The sequence below is a fragment of the Pseudophryne corroboree genome, chromosome 3, assembly GCF_028390025.1.
Source record: "Pseudophryne corroboree isolate aPseCor3 chromosome 3, aPseCor3.hap2, whole genome shotgun sequence".
Classification (NCBI taxonomy): domain Eukaryota; kingdom Metazoa; phylum Chordata; class Amphibia; order Anura; family Myobatrachidae; genus Pseudophryne; species Pseudophryne corroboree.
The window spans coordinates 607,196,626-607,215,800 of NC_086446.1; the positions used below are offsets into that span (position 1 = coordinate 607,196,626).

The 19,175-nt window shown below is 47.4% G+C and overlaps 1 protein-coding gene across 1 annotated transcript in view; it reads right to left on the bottom strand.

The window, feature by feature from the left end:
* Window positions 1-2,103: 2,103 nt before the first annotated feature.
* The window catches only part of HELLS (helicase, lymphoid specific), a 270,907-nt gene continuing 253,835 nt past the window's right edge, over window positions 2,104-19,175 (bottom strand). The window contains exons 21-22 of the mRNA XM_063961560.1: window positions 2,786-2,862; window positions 2,104-2,476 (exon numbers count right to left, since the gene is read on the bottom strand). Coding sequence (XP_063817630.1) covers window positions 2,391-2,476; window positions 2,786-2,862 — 163 coding nt within the window. The 3' untranslated portion in view covers window positions 2,104-2,390. The remainder of the gene's footprint in view (window positions 2,477-2,785; window positions 2,863-19,175) is intronic.

A 19,175-nucleotide genomic window follows, 5' to 3' on the forward strand; every position in this document is an offset into this window, starting at 1 on the left:
CTTCTTGGACAAGCGTGTTAAAGCCTTGTCCACTCTAGGGGAGGATTCCCAACGTAACCTGTCCGTTGGAGGGAAAGGATACGCCATAAGAATCCTTTTGGAAATCTGCAGTTTTTTATCTGGAGATTCCCAAGCCTTTTCACATAACTCATTTAGCTCATGAGAGGGGGGAAAGGTTACCTGCGGCTTCTTTTCCCCATACATATGAACCCTCCTGTCAGGGACTGGGGTTTCCTCTGTGATGTGCAACACATCCTTAATTGCTATAATCATATAACGGATGGATTTAGCCAATTTTGGCTGTAACTTTGCATCATCGTGATCAACACTGGAGTCAGAATCCATGTCGGTATCCGTGTCAACAATTTGGGATAGTGGGCGCTTCTGAGACCCTGACGGCCTCTGCAACATAGGACCAGGCATGGGTAGGGACCCTGACTGTCCTAAGGCTTCAGCTTTTTCTAACCTTTTATGTAAGGAATTCACACTATCATTTAAAACCTTCCACATATCCATCCAATCAGGTGTCGGCGCCGTCGGCGGAGACACCACATTAATTTTCTCCAGCTCTGCTTCCACAGCCTTCCTCATCAGACATGTCGACACAAGCATACCGACACCACACACACAGGGAATGCCCTTTTTGAGGACAGTTCCCCCACAAGGCCCTTTGGAGAGACAGAGAGAGTATGCCAGCACACACCCCAGCGCTATAACCCAGAAATAACACAGTAACTTAATGTTAACCCAGTAGCTGCTGTATATTGTTTTTAGCGCCTAATTTATGTGCCCCCCCTCTCTTTTTACCCTCTTCTACCGTGAATCTGCAGGGGAGAGCCTGGGGAGCTTCTTCTCAGCGGAGCTGTGGAGAAAAAATGGCGCTGGTGAGTGCTGAGGGAGAAGCCCCGCCCCCTCGACGGCAGGCTTCTGTCCCGCTCAAATATGCATTTTCTTGGAGGGGGCTCATACATATATACAGTGCCCAACTGTATATATGTGTACTTTTGCCAAAAGAGGTCCATAGGCTGCCCAGGGCGCCCCCCCTGCGCCCTACACCCTTACAGATCCCGGAGTATGTGAGGTGTGTGGGAGCAATAGCGCACAGCTGCAGTGCTGTGCGTTACCTCAGTGAAGAACGGAGTCTTCTGCAGCCGATTTCGAAGTCTTCTTGCTACTCACCCGGCTTCTGTCTTCCGGCTCTGCGAGGGGGACGGCAGCGCGGCTCTGGGATCGGACAGCGAGGGTGAGATCCTGCGTACGATCCCTCTGGACCTAATGGTGTCCAGTAGCCTAAGAAGCAGGACCTAGCTTCAGAGAGTAGGGCTGCTTCTCTCCCCTCTGTCCCACGATGCAGGGAGTCTGTTGCCAGCAGAGCTCCCTGAAAATAAAAAACCTAACAAAATACTTTCTTACAGCAAGCTCAGGAGAGCTCACTGAACAGCACCCAGCTCGTCCAGGCACAGATTCAAACTGAGGTCTGGAGGAGGGACATAGAGGGAGGAGCCAGAGCACACCAGAATCTAAATTCTTTCTTTAAGTGCCCATGTCTCCTGCGGAGCCAACCTATTCCCCATGGTCCTTACGGAGTCCCCAGCATCCACTAGGACGTTAGAGAAAATACATTTTAATTGGTCTCAATACAGACCATTGGTGTAACATTTCTATGCCCTGGACAAATTTTCAGCCCATTGCTATCCTGTTACATATTGTATATTCTAGACCACTAGTCTATCATATTAGGCACTGCATTTACTCTTTTTGCTAAATTTTTTTACAAAGCATAAATGTGTGATGGTAGGCAGCGTGACGAAAGTAGCAACCAAGACCTTCTAAATTTCAACACCTGAACGCTTGTCTTGTATCCTGTCCATCTATGGCCAAGCATCCGGACTATAGCAGATGGCTAGTCTAACAAAAGCATTCCAGAAAGACCACTGTTTTATGGATTGAGTCACTCATTGACTAAGTCAGGAATTGCCATGTTTATACATAATTGTTAATATAAGCCACTGAAGCATGTACTTGAGAATGCTTTATCAAGACCATGTACTGTATATGTACTGGAGTCATGTGCAAATATAATAATGTGCTATAGGCATGCAATTTTGCTTTAATAAAAACAAACTTTTATTATCAATGTTAACATACAAATACAAAAATGAAAAACCCCACACAATGCTTCCACAGGAACATTGGTCATGATTGGAATCTTAAAGGAAAAGTGCAATGATAAGAATAAGTCCTAAATTAAAAAAACATCTATAAAGCTATTTGCACACTGGGAAACCTATAAGCTCTAAGTTAACCTCAAGTGTACCAGTTATTTGGATCTCTTAATTCAACCTAGTCACAAAGGAAATGGTTTAGAAAGATAAAGCATAGTCCAAGTGTCAAACTGCAACTTCTTCTGGTTCTTCAATAACTTTAAACACTCCATTTTTTTCTGAATGAGGCGGATTGTTCTTTTTCATTTGTTCTAGAAAATAAGCAAAAGAGAACTATTAGCCTAATACGGTCGCTGGGAATAAAGTACCCAGCATGTCACAAAAAAAATAAAATAAAATCTTTAGTGATTTGATACTTTGTGCCATGAGGAAAACAAAAGCATGTTCATAGCTGCTTCAGAGTGATTTCATGCCCTGGGAGGCATGCGGGAAAAACTGCAGAAGTGTCTGCAGTAAATCTTTAAGAATGTGACAGGCCACAAGTATACACAATTACACAAAACAGAAATTAGGAATAACGTTTTCTTCTACTCATTATGGTTCTCTAAAGGTCTACTTACCAATAAGGTCACTTCTATCCAGCAGCAGCTCGAGTTCTTTATCACTAATAACTTTTCCATTTGAACCTTTCACTTCTCTGAAAGAAAAAAAAAAAAAGATTTTAAACCTACCAGTAAATCTTTTTCTCGTAGTCTGTAGAGGATGCGGGGGACTCCGTAAGGACCATGGGGATAGACGGGCTCCGCAGGAGACATGGGCACTTTAAGAAAGACTTTGGATCTGGGTGTGCACTGGCTCCTCCCTCTATGCCCCTCCTCCAGACCTCAGTTAGAGAACCTGTGCCCAGAGTAGACGGACAGTATGAGGAAAGGATTTTAGTTAATCCAAGGGCAAGATTCATACCAGCCACACCAATCACACCGTATAACTTGTGATATACTATCTAGTTAACAGTGTGAAAAAACAACATACAGTAGCATCGGTCCAAAACCGATGAAACTATAACATAACCCTTATGTAAGCAATAACTATATACAAGTCTTGCAGAAGTAGTCCGCACTTGGGACGGGCGCCCAGCATCCTCTACGGACTACGAGAAAAAGATTTACCGGTAGGTTTAAAATCTTATTTTCTCTTACGTCCTAGAGGATGCTGGGGACTCCGTAAGGACCATGGGGATTATACCAAAGCTCCCAAACGGGCGGGAGTGTGCGGATGACTCTGCAGCACCGATTGAGCAAACAGGAGGTCCTCCTCAGCCAGGGTATCAAACTTATAGAACTTTGTAAAGGTGTTTGACCCCGACCAAGTAGCAGCTCGGCACAGCTGTAGTGCCGAGACCCCTCGGACAGCAGCCCAAGAAGAGCCCACCTTCCTAGTAGAATGGGCCTAAACCAATTTTGTTAACAGATATCCTGCCGTAGAATGCGCCTGCTGAATCGTGTTACAGATTCAGCGAGCAATAGTCTGCTTTGAAGCGGGAGCGCCAACCTTGTTGGCTGCATACAGGACAAACCAGTGCTTCTGTCTTCCTGACTCTAGCCGTTCTGGCCACGTAAATTTTCAAAGCCCTGACCACATCAAGGGACTCGGAATCCTCCAAGTCACGCGTAGCCACAGGCACGACAATAGGTTGGTTCATATGAAAAGATGAGACCACTTTAGGTAGGAATTGAGGACGGGTCCGCAATTCCGCCCTATCCATATGGAAACCCAGATAGGGGCTTTTAAGTGATAAAGCCGCTAATTCCGAAACTCGCCTAGCCGAAGCGAAGGGTAACAACGTGAGATATTTCAACTCCACCGTTTTAAGTGGTTCAAACCAATGTGACTTAAGGAAACTTAACACCACGTTAAGGTCCCAAGGCGCCACCGGAGGTACAAAAGTAGGCTGAATATGCAGCACTCCCTTCACAAAAGTTTGTACTTCTGGGAGAGAGGCCAATTCCTTTTGAAAGAAAATGGATAAGGCCGAAATCTGAACCTTAATAGATCCTAATTTTAGGCCCAAATTCACTCCAGTTTGTAGGAAGTGAAGAAAACGGCCTAGATGGAATTCTTTCGTAGGAGCATTCCTGGCCTCACACCAAGAAACATATTTTCGCCATATTCGGTGATAATGTTTTGACGTCACGTCCTTCCCAGCCTTTATTAGTGTAGGAATGACCTCATCCGGAATACCTTTTTCCGCTAGGATCCGGCGTTCAACCGCCATGCCGTCAAACGCAGCCGCGGTAAGTCTTGGAACAGACAGGGCCCCTGTTGCAACAGGTCCTATCTTAGAGGAAGAGGCCACGGATCTTCTGTGAGCATTTCCTGCAGATCCGGATACCAGGTCCTTCGTGCCCAATCTGGAACAATGAGGATTGTTCTCACTCCTCTTTTTCTTATTATTCTCAACACCTTGGGTATGAGAGGAAGAGGAGGAAATACACAGACCGACAGGAACACCCACGGTGTCACTAGGGCGTCCACAGCTACCGCCTGAGGGTCTCTTCACCTGGCGCAATACCTTTGTAGCTTTTTGTTTAGACTGGACGCCATCATGTCTATTTGGGGCAGTCCCCACTGACTTGCAATCTGCACGAAGACTTCCTGATGAAGTCCCCACTCTCCCGGATGTAGGTCGTATCTGCTGAGGAAGTCTGCTTCCCAGTTGTCCACTCCCGGAATGAACACTGCTGACAGTGCGCTTACATGATTCTCTGCCCAGCAAAGAATTCTGGTGGCTTCCGCAATCGCCACTCTGCTCCTTGTGCCGCCTTGGCGGTTTACATGAGCTACTGCGGTGACGTTGTCGGACTGGATCAGAACTGGCTGGTCGCGAAGTAATGCCTCCGCTTGACGTAGGGCGTTGTATATGGCCCTCAGTTCCAGGATGTTGATGTGGAGACAAGTCTCTTGACTTGACCGAAGACCTTAGAAATTTCTTCCCTGTGTGACTGCTCCCCAACCTCGGAGGCTCGCATCCGTGGTCACCAGGATCCAGTCCTGAATGCCGAACCTGCGGACCTCTAGGAGGTGAGCACTCTGCAGCCACCACAGGAGAGATACCCTGGCTTCTGGGGGACAGGGTGATCCGCTGATGAATTTGTAGATGTGACCCGGGCCACTTGTCCAGTAGGTCCCATTGGAAAGTTCTTGCATGGAACCTGCCGAAGGGGATGGCTTCGTATGTCGCCACCATCTTTCCCAGGACTTGAGTGCAAAGATGTACTGACACTTGTTTCGGCTTCAACAGGTTCTTGACTAGAGTCATGAGTTCCTGCGCTTTTTCTATCGGAAGAAAAACCCTTTTCTGGTCTGTGTCCAGAATCATGCCCAAGGTGGTCAGACGAGACGTAGGATTCAGCTGCGACTTTGGAATATTGAGAATCCAGCCGTGTTGCTGTAATACCTTCAGTGAAAGTGATACGCTGTTCAGCAACTTCTACCGTGATCTCGCTTTTATGAGTAGTTCGTCCAACTATGGGATAATTGTGACACCTTGCTTGCGCAGGAGCACCATCATTTCCGCCATTACCGTGGTGAAAATCCTCGGGGCCGTGGAAGGCCCAAACGGCAACGTCTGAAATTGGTAATGACAATCCTGTACCGCAAATCTCAGGTACGCCTGATGAGGATATATGGGAACATGCAGGTATGCATCCTTTATGTCCAGAGATACCATAAAATCTCCCCCTTCCAGGCTGGCGAAGACCGCTCTGAGCGATTCCATTTTGAACTTGAACCTTTTTAAGTAAAGGTTCAGGGATTTTAAATTCAAAATGGGTCTGACCGAACCGTCCAGTTTCGGGACCACAAACAGAGTTGAGTAGTATCCCTTCCCTCTTTGAAGCAGGGGAACCTCGACCACCACTTGTTGAAGACACAATTTGTGAATCGCATGTAACACTATCTCCCTTTCTAGGGGAGAAGTCGGTAGCGCCGATTTGACAAAACGGCGAGGGGGCACCTCTTCGAATTCCAGCTTGTATCCCTGAGAAACAATTTCTATTGCCCAGGTATCCACCTGTGAGTGAACCCAGATGTGGCTGAAAAGTCGGACGTGCCCCCACTGGAGCAGACTCCCTCAGGGGAGCCCCAGCGTCATGCGGTGGTTTTTGCAGAGGCCGGGGAGGACTTCTGTTCCTGGGAACTAGCTGTGTTGTGCAGCTTTTTCCCTCTGCCCTTACCTCTGGCAAGAAAGGACGATCCACGTACTCTTTTGCTTTTATTTGAACTAGAGGACTGCATTTGATAATGAGGTGCTTTCTTAGGTTGTGAGTGAACATGAGGCAAAAAATTCGATTTACCTGCCGTAGCTGTGGAGACTAGGTCAGAGAGGCCTTCTCCAAATAATTCCTCACCCTTGTAAGGCAAAAACTCCATATGCCTCTTTGAGTCGGCATCACCTGTCCACTGTCGGGTCCATAAGACTCGCCTAGCAGAAAATAGACATGGCGTTTATTCTGGAACCCAGTAAACTAATGTCTCTTTGAGCATCCCTCATATATAAGACAGCATCTTTTATATGCCCTAGGGTCATTAAAATGGTATCCTTATCTAGGGTCTCAATTTCCGCTGATAAGGAATCTGTCCATGCTGCTACAGCACTACAAACCCAGGCCGACGCAAATGCCGGTCTGAGTATCGTACCAGAATGTGTGTAAATGGACTTCAAGGTAACCTCCTGCTTGCGGTCAGCAGGATCCTTGAGGGTAGCCGTATCTTGGGATGGCAGCGCAATCTTTTTTAATAAGCGTGTCAATGCTTTGTCTACCCTAGGGGAGGATTCCCACCGTATTCTGTCCTTTGGCGGGAAAGAATACGCCATAAGAATCCTTTTGGGGATCTGCAGTTTTTTGTCTGGAGATTCCCAAGCTTTTTCACATAATTCGTTCAGCTCATGTGAGGATGGAAAGGTGACCTCAGGCTTCTTTCCTTTATACATGTGTACCCTCGTGTCAGGGATAGGGGGTTCCTCTGTGATATGCAAAACATCTTTTATTGCAATAATCATATCGAATACATTTAGCCACTTTTGGCTGTAATTTTGCATCATCGTAGTCAACACTGGAGTCTGAATCAGTGTCGGTATCTGTGTCAACTATTTGGGATAGTGGGCGCTTCTGAGACCCCGAAGGTCCCGGCGACATTGGGACAGACATGGTTAGACTCCCTGACTGTTCCCTAGCCTCAGCTTTGTCTAATCTTTTGTGCAATAAAATAAGAATTTACTTACCGATAATTCTATTTCTCGGAGTCCGTAGTGGATGCTGGGGTTCCTGAAAGGACCATGGGGAATAGCGGCTCCGCAGGAGACAGGGCACAAAAAGTAAAGCTTTAGGATCAGGTGGTGTGCACTGGCTCCTCCCCCTATGACCCTCCTCCAAGCCTCAGTTAGGATACTGTGCCCGGACGAGCGTACACAATAAGGAAGGATTTATGAATCCCGGGTAAGACTCATACCAGCCACACCAATCACACTGTACAACCTGTGATCTGAACCCAGTTAACAGTATGATAACAGCGGAGCCTCTGAAAAGATGGCTCACAACAAATAATAACCCGATTTTTGTAACTATGTACAAGTAATGCAGATAATCAGCACTTGGGATGGGCGCCCAGCATCCACTACGGACTCCGAGAAATAGAATTATCGGTAAGTAAATGCTTATTTTCTCTATCGTCCTAGTGGATGCTGGGGTTCCTGAAAGGACCATGGGGATTATACCAAAGCTCCCAAACGGGCGGGAGAGTGCGGATGACTCTGCAGCACCGAATGAGAGAACTCCAGGTCCTCCTTAGCCAGGGTATCAAATTTGTAGGATTTTACAAACGTGTTTTCCCCTGACTAAATAGCCGCTCGGCAAAGTTGTAAAGCCGAGACCCCTCGGGCAGCCGCCCAAGATGAGCCCACCTTCCTTGTGGAATGGGCATTTACATATTTTGGCTGTGGCAGGCCTGCCACAGAATGTGCAAGCTGAATTGTATTACACATCCAACTAGCAAAAGTCTGCTTAAAAGCAAGAGCACAAAGAGGAAAAGTAGCAGGTGCACAATCTCACACTAGCTCTACCTGTAGTAACCAGAGGCATTTAGCATATTCCTGGCCAGGGCTATGAGCTTACCCACCGCATCAAGGTAGCCTCTCATTGGGTAAGTCCCTAACACTAACTATGGGGGTTCAGGTCCGGGGGGCAGGACACCCCAGAGCCACCCAGCCAGATAACCCCCCAGGGCATCGCAGGAGTGATAAAATTATAGGGTTAAAGTGATAGGAGCAGCTGTTGCTGCATGTGTGAATAATGTGAGCAGTAAAAGAAAATTATGTGAAGGTGTTACATATATATAAAACAAACTAAGTGCCATGGAGTAATGAAATAATGTTAAATTGCGATGCCCCAGGGACACCCAGCTACGGCAGGCACAGGAAGCCCCGCACCCCAGAGAATCCCCCCCATTATGGACTGCCATATTAAACAAAATGTAGGAGTCTTACCACAGTGTGCTCATTCCAAATGTAAAGGCTGGAGTGTTTGACTATTTAAAATCAGAGGGGTGGGTGGGGCAGGGTGCTAAATTAGGATGAAGGCGTCTCCTACCTTCAAAAATGTATGAATACATCGGTAACAGAGGGAAAAGGGCCCTAATTTGCACACCTTAATTAGGTAGTGAGGTGCTACTCTGCTTGAGACTTAGTAAAGTGTACAAAGAGGAAAAGTAGCAGGTGCACAATCTCACACTAGCTCTACCTGTAGTAACCAGAGGCATTTAGCATATTCCTGGCCAGGGCTATGAGCTTACCCACCGCATCAAGGTAGCCTCTCATTGGGTAAGTCCCTAACACTAACTATGGGGGTTCAGGTCCGGGGGGCAGGACACCCCAGAGCCACCCAGCCAGATAACCCCAGGGCATCGCAGGAGTGATAAAATTATAGGGTTAAAGTGATAGGAGCAGCTGTTGCTGCATGTGTGAATAATGTGAGCAGTAAAAGAAAATTATGTGAAGGTGTTACATATATATAAAACAAACTAAGTGCCATGGAGTAATGAAATAATGTTAAATTGCGATGCCCCAGGGACACCCAGCTACGGCAGGCACAGGAAGCCCCGCACCCCAGAGAATCCCCCCCATTATGGACTGCCATATTAAACAAAATGTAGGAGTCTTACCACAGTGTGCTCATTCCAAATGTAAAGGCTGGAGTGTTTGACTATTTAAAATCAGAGGGGTGGGTGGGGCAGGGTGCTAAATTAGGATGAAGGCGTCTCCTACCTTCAAAAATGTATGAATACATCGGTAACAGAGGGAAAAGGGCCCTAATTTGCACACCTTAATTAGGTAGTGAGGTGCTACTCTGCTTGAGACTTAGTAAAGTGTACAAAGAGGAAAAGTAGCAGGTGCACAATCTCACACTAGCTCTACCTGTAGTAACCAGAGGCATTTAGCATATTCCTGGCCAGGGCTATGAGCTTACCCACCGCATCAAGGTAGCCTCTCATTGGGTAAGTCCCTAACACTAACTATGGGGGTTCAGGTCCGGGACCTGAACCCCCATAGTTAGTGTTAGGGACTTACCCAATGAGAGGCTACCTTGATGCGGTGGGTAAGCTCATAGCCCTGGCCAGGAATATGCTAAATGCCTCTGGTTACTACAGGTAGAGCTAGTGTGAGATTGTGCACCTGCTACTTTTCCTCTTTGTACACTTTACTAAGTCTCAAGCAGAGTAGCACCTCACTACCTAATTAAGGTGTGCAAATTAGGGCCCTTTTCCCTAAAAGCAAGAGCACCCAGTTTGTTGGGTGCATACAGGATAACAGCAAGTCAGTTTTCCTGACTCCAGCCGTCATGGAACCTATATTTTCAGGGCCCTGACCACATCTAGCAACTTGGAGTCCTCCAAGTCCCTAGTAGGCGCAAGACACCACAATAAGCTGGTTCAGGTGAAACACTGACACCACCCTAGGGAGAGAACTGGGGACGAGTCCGCAGCTCTGCCCTGTCCGAATGGACAAACAGATATGGGCTTTTTTGAGAAAAAAACCACCAATTTGACACTCGCCTGGTCCAGGCCAGGTCCAAGAGCATGTTCACTTTTCATGTGAGATGCTTCAAATCCACAGATTTGACTGGTTTTAAACCAATGTGTTTTGAGGAATCCCAGAACTACGTTGAGATCCCACAGTGCCACTGGAGGCACAAAAGGGGGTTGTATATGCAATACTCCCTTGACAAACTTCTGGACTTCAGGAACTGAAGCCAATTCTTTCTGGAAGAAAAATCGACAGGGCCGAAATTTGGACCTTAATGGACCCCAATTTGAGGCCCATAGACACTCCTGTTTGCAGGAAATGCAGGAATCGACCGAGTTGAAATTTCTTCGTGGGGCCTTCCTGGCCTCACACCACGCAACATATTTTCGCCACATGTGGTGATAATGTTGTGCGGTCACCTCCTTTCTGGCTTTGACCAGGGTAGGAATGACCTCTTCCTGAATGCCTTTTCCCTTAGGATCCGGCGTTCCACCGCCATGCCGTCAAACGCAGCTGCGGTAAGTCTTGGAACAGACATGGTACTTGCTGAAACAAGTCCCTTCTTAGCGGCAGAGGCCATAAGTCCTCTGTGAGCATCTCTTGAAGTTCCGGGTACCAAGTCCTTCTTGGCCAATCCGGAGCCATGAGTATAGTTCTTACTCCTCTACGTCTTATAATTCTCAGTACCTTAGGTATGAAAAGCAGAGGATGGAACACATACACCGACTGGTACACCCACGGTGTTACCAGAACGTCCACAGCTATTGCCTGAGGGTCTCTTAACCTGGCGCAATACCTGTCCCGTTTTTTGTTCAGACGGGACGCCATCATGTCCACCTTTGGTAATTCCCAACGGTTTACAATTATGTGGAAAACTTCCCCATGAAGTTCCCACTCTGCCGGGTGGAGGTCGTGCCTACTGAGGAAGTCTGCTTCCCAGTTTCCATTCCCGGAATGAAACACTGCTGACAGTGCTATCACACGATTTTCCGCCCAGCGAAAAGTCCTTGCAGTTTTTGCCACTGCCCTCCTGCTTCTTGTGCCGCCCTGTCTATTTACGTGGGCGACTGCCGTGATGTTTTATCCCACTGGATCAATACCGGCTGACCTTGAAGCAGAGGTCTTGCTAAGCTTAGGAGCATTATAAATTTACCCTTAGCTATATTTATGTGGAGAAAAGTCTCCAGACTTGATCACACTCCCTGGAAATTTTTTCCTTGTGTGACTGCTCCCCAGCCTCTCGGGCTGGCCTCCGTGGTCACCAACATCCAAAACTGAATGCCGAATCTGCGGCCCTCTAGAAGATGAGCACTCTGTAACCACCACAGGAGAGACACCCTTGTCCTTGGATATAGGGTTATCCGCTGATGCATCTGAAGATGCGATCCGGACCATTTGTCCAGCAGATCCCACTGAAAAGTTCTTGCATGAAATCTGCCGACTGGAATTGCTTCGAAGGAAGTTACCATTTTTTTACCATGGCCCTTGTGCAATGATGCACTGATTTTAGGAGGTTCCTGACTAGCTCGGATAACTCCCTGGCTTTCTCTTCCGGGAGAAACACCTTTTTCTGGACTGTGTCCAGAATCATCCCTAAGCACAGGAGACTTGTTGTCGGGATCAGCTGCGATTTTGGAATATTTAGAATCCACCCCTGCTGTTGTAACAGTATCCGAGATAGTGCTACTCCGACCTCCAACTGTTCCCTGGACTTTGCCCTTATCAGGAGATCGTCCAAGTAAGGGATAATTAAGACGCCTTTTCTTCGAAGAAGAATCATTTCGGCCATTACCTTGGTAAAGACCCGGGGTGCCGTGGACAATCCAAACGGCAGCGTCTGAAACGGATAGTGACAGTTCTGTACCACGAACCTGAGGTACCCTTAGTGATAAGGGCAAATTTGGGACATGGAGGTAAGCATCCCTGATGTCTCGGGACACCAGATAGTCCCCTTCTTCCCGGTTCGTTATCACTGCTCTGAGTGACTCCATCTTGATTTGAACCTTTGTAAGTGTTCAAATTTTTTTAGATTTAGAATAGGTCTCACCTAGCCTTCTGGCTTCAGTACCACAATATAGTGTGGAATAATACCCCTTTTCTTGTTGTAGGAGGGGTAATTTAATTATCACCTGCTGGGAATACAGCTCGTGAATTGTTTCCCATACTGCCTCCTTGTCGGAGGGAGACCTTGGTAAAGCAGACTTCAGGAGCCTGCGCAGGGGAAACGTCTCGACATTCCAATCTGTACCCCTGGGATACTACTTGTAGGATCCAGGGGTCCTGTACGGTCTCAGCGTCATGCTGAGAGCTTGTCAGAAGCGGTGGAACGCTTCTGTTCCTGGGAATGGGCTGCCTGCTGCAGTCTTCTTCCCTTTCCTCTATCCCTGGGCAGATATGACTCTTATAGGGACGAAAGGACTGAAGCTGAAAAGACGGTGTCTTTTTCTGCAGAGATGTGACTTAGGGTAAAAACGGTGGATTTTCCAGCAGTTGCCGTGGCCACCAGGTCCGATGGACTGACCCCAAATAACTCCTCCTTTATACGGCAATACACCTTTGTGCCGTTTGGAATCTGCATCACCTGACCACTGTCGTGTCCATAAACATCTTCTGGCAGATATGGACATCGCACTTACTCTTGATGCCAGAGTGCAAATATCCCTCTGTGCATCTCGCATATATAGAAATGCATCCTTTAAATGCTCTATAGTCAATAAAATACTGTCCCTGTCAAGGGTATCAATATTTTTAGTCAGGGAATCCGACCAAGCCACCCCAGCTCTGCACATCCAGGCTGAGGCGATCGCTGGTCGCAGTATAACACCAGTATGTGTGTATATACTTTTTATGATATTTTTCCAGCCTCCTGTCAGCTGGCTCCTTGAGGACGGCCCTATCTATAGACGGTACCGCCACTTGTTCTGATAAGCGTGTGAGCGCCTTATCCACCCTAAGGGGTGTTTCCCAACGCGCCCTAACTTCTGGCGGGAAAGGGTATACCGCCCATATTTTCTATCGGGGGGAACCCACGCATCATCACACACTTCATTTAATTTATCTGATTCAGGAAAAACTACGGTAGTTTTTTCACATCCCACATAATACCCTCTTTTGTGGTACTTGTAGTATCAGAAATATGAAACACCTCCTTCATTGCCCTTAACGTGTGGCCCTAATAAGGAATACGTTTGTTTATTCACCGTCGACACTGGATTCAGTGTCCCTGTCTGTGTCGACCGACTAAAGTAAACGGGCGTTTTAAAACCCCTGACGGTGTTTTTGAGACGTCTGGACCGGTACTAATTGTTTGTCGGCCGTCTCATGTCGTCAACCGACCTTGGCGCGTGTTGACATTATCACGTAATTCCCTAAATAAGCCATCCATTCCGGTGTCGACTCCCTAGAGAGTGACATCACCATTACAGGCAATTGCTCCGCCTCCTCACCAACATCGTCCTCATACATGTCGACACACACGTACCGACACAGCACACACACAGGGAATGCTCTGATAGAGGACAGGACCCACTAGCCCTTTGGAGAGAGAGGGAGAGTTTGCCAGCACACACCAAAAAACGCTATAATTATATAGGGACAACCTTATATAAGTGTTTTCCCTTATAGCATCTTTTTTATATATTTCTAACGCCAAATTAGTGCCCCCCCTCTCTGTTTTAACCCTGTTTCTGTAGTGCAGTGCAGGGGAGAGCCTGGGAGCCTTCCCTCCAGCCTTTCTGTGAGGGAAAATGGCGCTGTGTGCTGAGGAGATAGGCCCCGCCCCTTTTTCGGCGGCCTCGTCTCCCGCTCTTAACGGATTCTGGCAGGGGTTAAATATCTCCATATAGCCCCCGGAGGCTATATGTGAGGTATTTTTAGCCAAAAATAGGTTTTCATTGCCTCCCAGGGCGCCCCCCTCCCAGCGCCCTGCACCCTCAGTGACTGCCGTGTGAAGTGTGCTGAGAGGAAATGGCGCACAGCTGCAGTGCTGTGCGCTACCTTAAGAAGACTGAGGAGTCTTCATGCCGCCGATTCTGGACCTTCTTCTTGTTTCAGCATCTGCAAGGGGGCCGGCGGCGAGGCTCCGGTGACCATCCAGGCTGTACCTGTGATCGTCCCTCTGGAGCTAATGTCCAGTAGCCAAAGAAGCCAATCCATCCTGCACGCAGGTGAGTTCACTTCTTCTCCCCTAAGTCCCTCGTTGCAGTGATCCTGTTGCCAGCAGGACTCACTGTAAAATAAAAAACCTAAGCTAAACTTTTCTAAGCAGCTCTTTAGGAGAGCCACCTAGATTGCACCCTTCTCGGCCGGGCACAAAAATCTAACTGAGGCTTGGAGGAGGGTCATAGGGGGAGGAGCCAGTGCACACCACCTGATCCTAAAGCTTTACTTTTTGTGCCCTGTCTCCTGCGGAGCCGCTATTCCCCATGGTCCTTTCAGGAACCCCAGCATCCACTAGGACGATAGAGAAATTTACATTAGCACTGAAAACATTCCACATATCCATCCAGTCAGGTGTCGGCGCTGCCGACGGATACCTTACATTCATACACTCCCCCTCCTCCTTAGGTGAGCCTTCAACCTCAGACATGTCGACACACGCGTACCGACACACCATACATACACACACACACACACACACACACACACAGTGAAGCTCTTTTCTGAAGACAGGTTCCCCACCAGGCCCTTTGGAGAGACAGAGAGAGAGAGTATGCCAGCACACACCCCAGCACTATATGACCCAGGAAAAACACAGAATGTTTACCCAGTAGCGCCTTTATGTATGTATATGCGCCAATTATGTGCCCCCCCTCTTGAAAACCCTCTGTCACCATGAGTAAGTCCGGGGAGCATCCTCTCAGCGCTGTGCTGTGGAGAAAATGGCGCTGGTGAGTGCTGAGGGAGAAGCCCCGCCCCCTCGGCGGCGGGCTTCTGTGCCGCTCAAAATTCTTAAAATCATGGCAGGGGCTCTTTATATACATGTACAGTGCCCAGCTGTACATGTATATATGTACTTTTGCCACAGGAGAGGTTTATATTGCTGCCCAGGGCGCCCCCCCTGCGCCCTTACAGTGACAGATGTGTGTGAGGTGAATGGGAGCAATGGCGCACAGCTTCACTGCTGTGCGTTACCTCTATGAAGATCAAGATGTCTTCTGCCGCCTCTGAAGTCTTTTCTTCTCATACTCACCCGGCTTCTATCTTCCGGCTCTGCGAGGAGGACGGCGGCGCGGCTCTGGGACGGACGGCGAGGGTGAGACCTGCATACCAATCCCTCTGGAGCTAATGGTGTCCAGTAGCCTAAGAAACAGAGCCTTGAAACGAGAAGTAGGTCTGTTTCTCTCTCCTCAGTCCCTCGATGCAGGGAGTCTGTTGCCAGCAGGCTCCCTGAAAATAAAAAACCTAACTAAAATACTTTGACAGGAAACTCAGGAGAGCTCCCTGAAAGCACCCAGTCTACACTGGGCACAATATCAAACTGAGGTCTGGAGGAGGGGCATAGAGGGAGGAGCCAGTGCACACCCAGATCCAAAGTCTTTCTTAAAGTGCCCATGTCTCCCACGGAGCCCGTCTATCCCCATGGTCCTTACGGAGTCCCCAGCATCCTCTAGGACGTTAGAGAAACAAAAATTAATTCCTGGCAGACTTGATAAAAAGTGCATTGAGTAATCACTGCAGTCAGACTTAAAAGAACAGCCTCCTTTACCATACATTAGTGCAGACGAAGATTTACCCAAAGAGACGCATAAATTATGCTAGTTTGTAGGCCTAACAATAGTAAAAAATAGGTCATGCAATATAATCGGTATACAAAAGGAACAGGTGGGCCTCACATATAAAGGGGAGGTAATCTCCCCTTAAATAAAATAAGAGCTTCTATGCCTACAGCTTGAAAATGGAGAAGCACTAATGATAAGAATAAAAAAAAAAAGTTATTGGAGAGCAGAAATAGTACATTTTGGGAATATACTCCTACTGCTAAGCACTAAATAAAGAGCTACGCAAGGCCTAAACAAAATAATGCAAGAGCTGGGAAAAGCAGATTTGAGTTTAGGTAAGAATGAGAATAGTGTAATTCCTTGACTCTTTCAATGATAAAAGGAGGGGGGCGATTCAATTGTTCTCGCTGCCCAATCTCCTGTCTAAAGTGACAGGAGACCGCAGGGGTGATATTCAATTGATGCCTGCTAACACACCCATTAGTGTCGGGTTTAGACGCATAAAGACGCTAAACCCAACTAATGGGCACGATCACGAAAAGTGTTGTTTGGGTGCCCAAACAGGTCACTTTTACTACATTTCAGCTTGCCCCCCTCGAGCCACGCAAGCTGAAATGTCAGAGCTGGCAGCCCCAAACAGAGCAACAACCTAATTGCTCCGTTCAACGCAATCTAGTGGCTGCTGCGGGTAAAACAATTTAATTGCGCTTTTAGATAGAGAAAACTAACATTGTGTCTAAAATAAATCAGGTGTTTCCATCTATTCCAAAAGACACTGGTGGGTTAATTGGATCCCAACAAAATTTTTCCCTAGTGTAAATGTGTGCGCGTGTACATGTGGTAGAGAACAGATTGTAAGCTCCACTGGGGCAGTGACTGATGTGAATGGCAAAATATACTCTGTAAAGCGCTGTGGAATACGTGACATCACATATACCTATATCCTGCCGAATAATGTAATAAATTAATGAAATCAATAAAACAAAAAAGGTCTATTTGTGCAAATGCTGCTTTACACTACAGGGTGTGGTGAATGCCAATTAAAAAACAAAACAAAAAAAACTATGAATATATTTTACACACGCATAAGAAATCAAAGAATGCAGCACTCAGACTGCAATTGGAGTGGAGCAGTTAGCGTTTATTTTCAATCAGGGGTTATATATGTGAGGAGAGAGATTTATGGTAAGACTTACCATTGTTAAATCTTTCTGCGAGGTACACTGGGTTCCACAGGGAATAACACTGGGGGTGTAGAGTTGGATCTTGATCCGGGGCACCAACAGGCTAAAGCTTGGACTGTTCCCAGGATGCACTGCACTGCCTCCTCTATAACCCCACCTCCAGGCACTGGAGCTCAGTTTCACTAACCAGTCCAATGCAGTAGCAATTAAGAGACGGTAGATGTTAGTTACATAGACCCACATTTTCACGACAGGAGAAGGGACTAGCGGCTAATGCCATACAAAGCCAAAGGAGCTAAGTGCGTCAGGGTGGGCGCCCTGTGGAAACCAGTGTACCTCGCAGAAAGAAGATTTAACAATGGTAAGTCTTACCATAAATCTCCTTTTCTGCAGCGGGGTACACTGGTATTCCACAGGGAACAACATCGGGGATGCCCTAAAACAGTTCTTCATGGGAGGGGACGCACTGTAGTGGGCACAAGAACCCAGCGTCCAAAGGAAGCATCCTGGGAGTTGGAAGTATCAAAGGCATAGAACCTGATGACTTGTTCACTGAGGACCACGTAATCGCCTTGCACAATTGTTCAGCAGGCGAGCCACAGCGGGCCACCCAAGAAGGTCCAACAGACCGAGCACAATGGGCCTCGATAGCAGCAAGAGCAGAGTCCAGTCTGCGCATACGCTTGTGCAATCACCATTCTAATCCATCTGGCCAAGGTCTGCTTATTCGCAGGCCAGCCACGTTTGTGAAAACCAAAAAGTACAAAAAGAGAATCTGACCTCCTGACAGGTAGTCCTTTCTACATATATACAGAGAGCCCGTACAACATCCAAAGACCGCTCTTTGGAGGACAAATCAGAAGAGATAAAGGCCGGAACCACAATCTCTTAGTTAAGGTGGAAAGATGACACCACCTTAGGTAGATAAACCAGGGCGAGTTCTAACAACTGCCCGGTTATGGTGAAAAATCAGAAAGGGTGGACGACAGGACAAAGTGCTTAAGTCTGACACCCTCCTAGCAGAGGCAATAGCCAACAGAAAAATGACCTTAAGCGTAAGGCATACTTGCCTACCTGACACTCTCCATGAGGGAAAAAATGCTCTGTTCCTGGAATTTCCTGGTAATGTATGATTGCCATCACCTGTGGTGAAACACCTCTCTTATCAATTAACTAGCTCACCACAGGTGATGGCAATCATACATTACCAGGAAAGTCCAGGAACAGAGCATTTTCTCCCTCACGGAGAGGGTCAGGTAGGCAAGTATGATTTAAGTTCCACAGACTCAAGAGGTTCAAACGGAGACTCAAGGGCAGTAAGAACAGACAGATCCCATGGAGCCACAGGAGGGACATAGGGAGGCTGAATCCGTAGTACACCCTGAGTGAATGTATGAACGTCAGGAATAGATACAATTTTTCGCTGAAACCACACCAACAAGGCAGAAATGTGAACCTTGAGGGAGGCCAGGCGAAGTCCTAAATCCAGGCCTTGTAGCAATAAAGCCAGGAGTCTGGAAGTACTAAACTTGTATGCATCATTATTCTTAACAGCACACCAGGTGAAGTAAGAATTCTAGACCCTATAATAAATCTGTGCAGAAGCTGGTTTGTGGGCCTTCAACATAGGTTTGAATAACCATCACAGAAAATACTTTGGCCCTCAGGAGTGAAGCTTCAAGAGCCATGCCATCAAAGCCAGTCCTGGTAAACACAAGGTCCCTGAATGAGGAAGTCTGGGCGTTGAGGAAGTAGAAGAGGATGCTCGATCGAGAGACCCTGCAGGTCTGAAAACCAATGCCATCTGGGCAACTAGAAGCAGTATTCCTCCTTCATGCTTGAACTTCCGTATTACCCTGGGCAGGAGCGACACTGGAGTAAACCCGTATGGCAGCCGAAAGTTCCATGGAATTGCCAGTGCGTCCAAGAACGCTGCTTGAGGATCCCTTGTCCTTGCTCCGAAGACCAGAACCTTGTGATTGTATCGAGACGCCATCAGGTCTACATCTGGTAGACCCCACTTGTC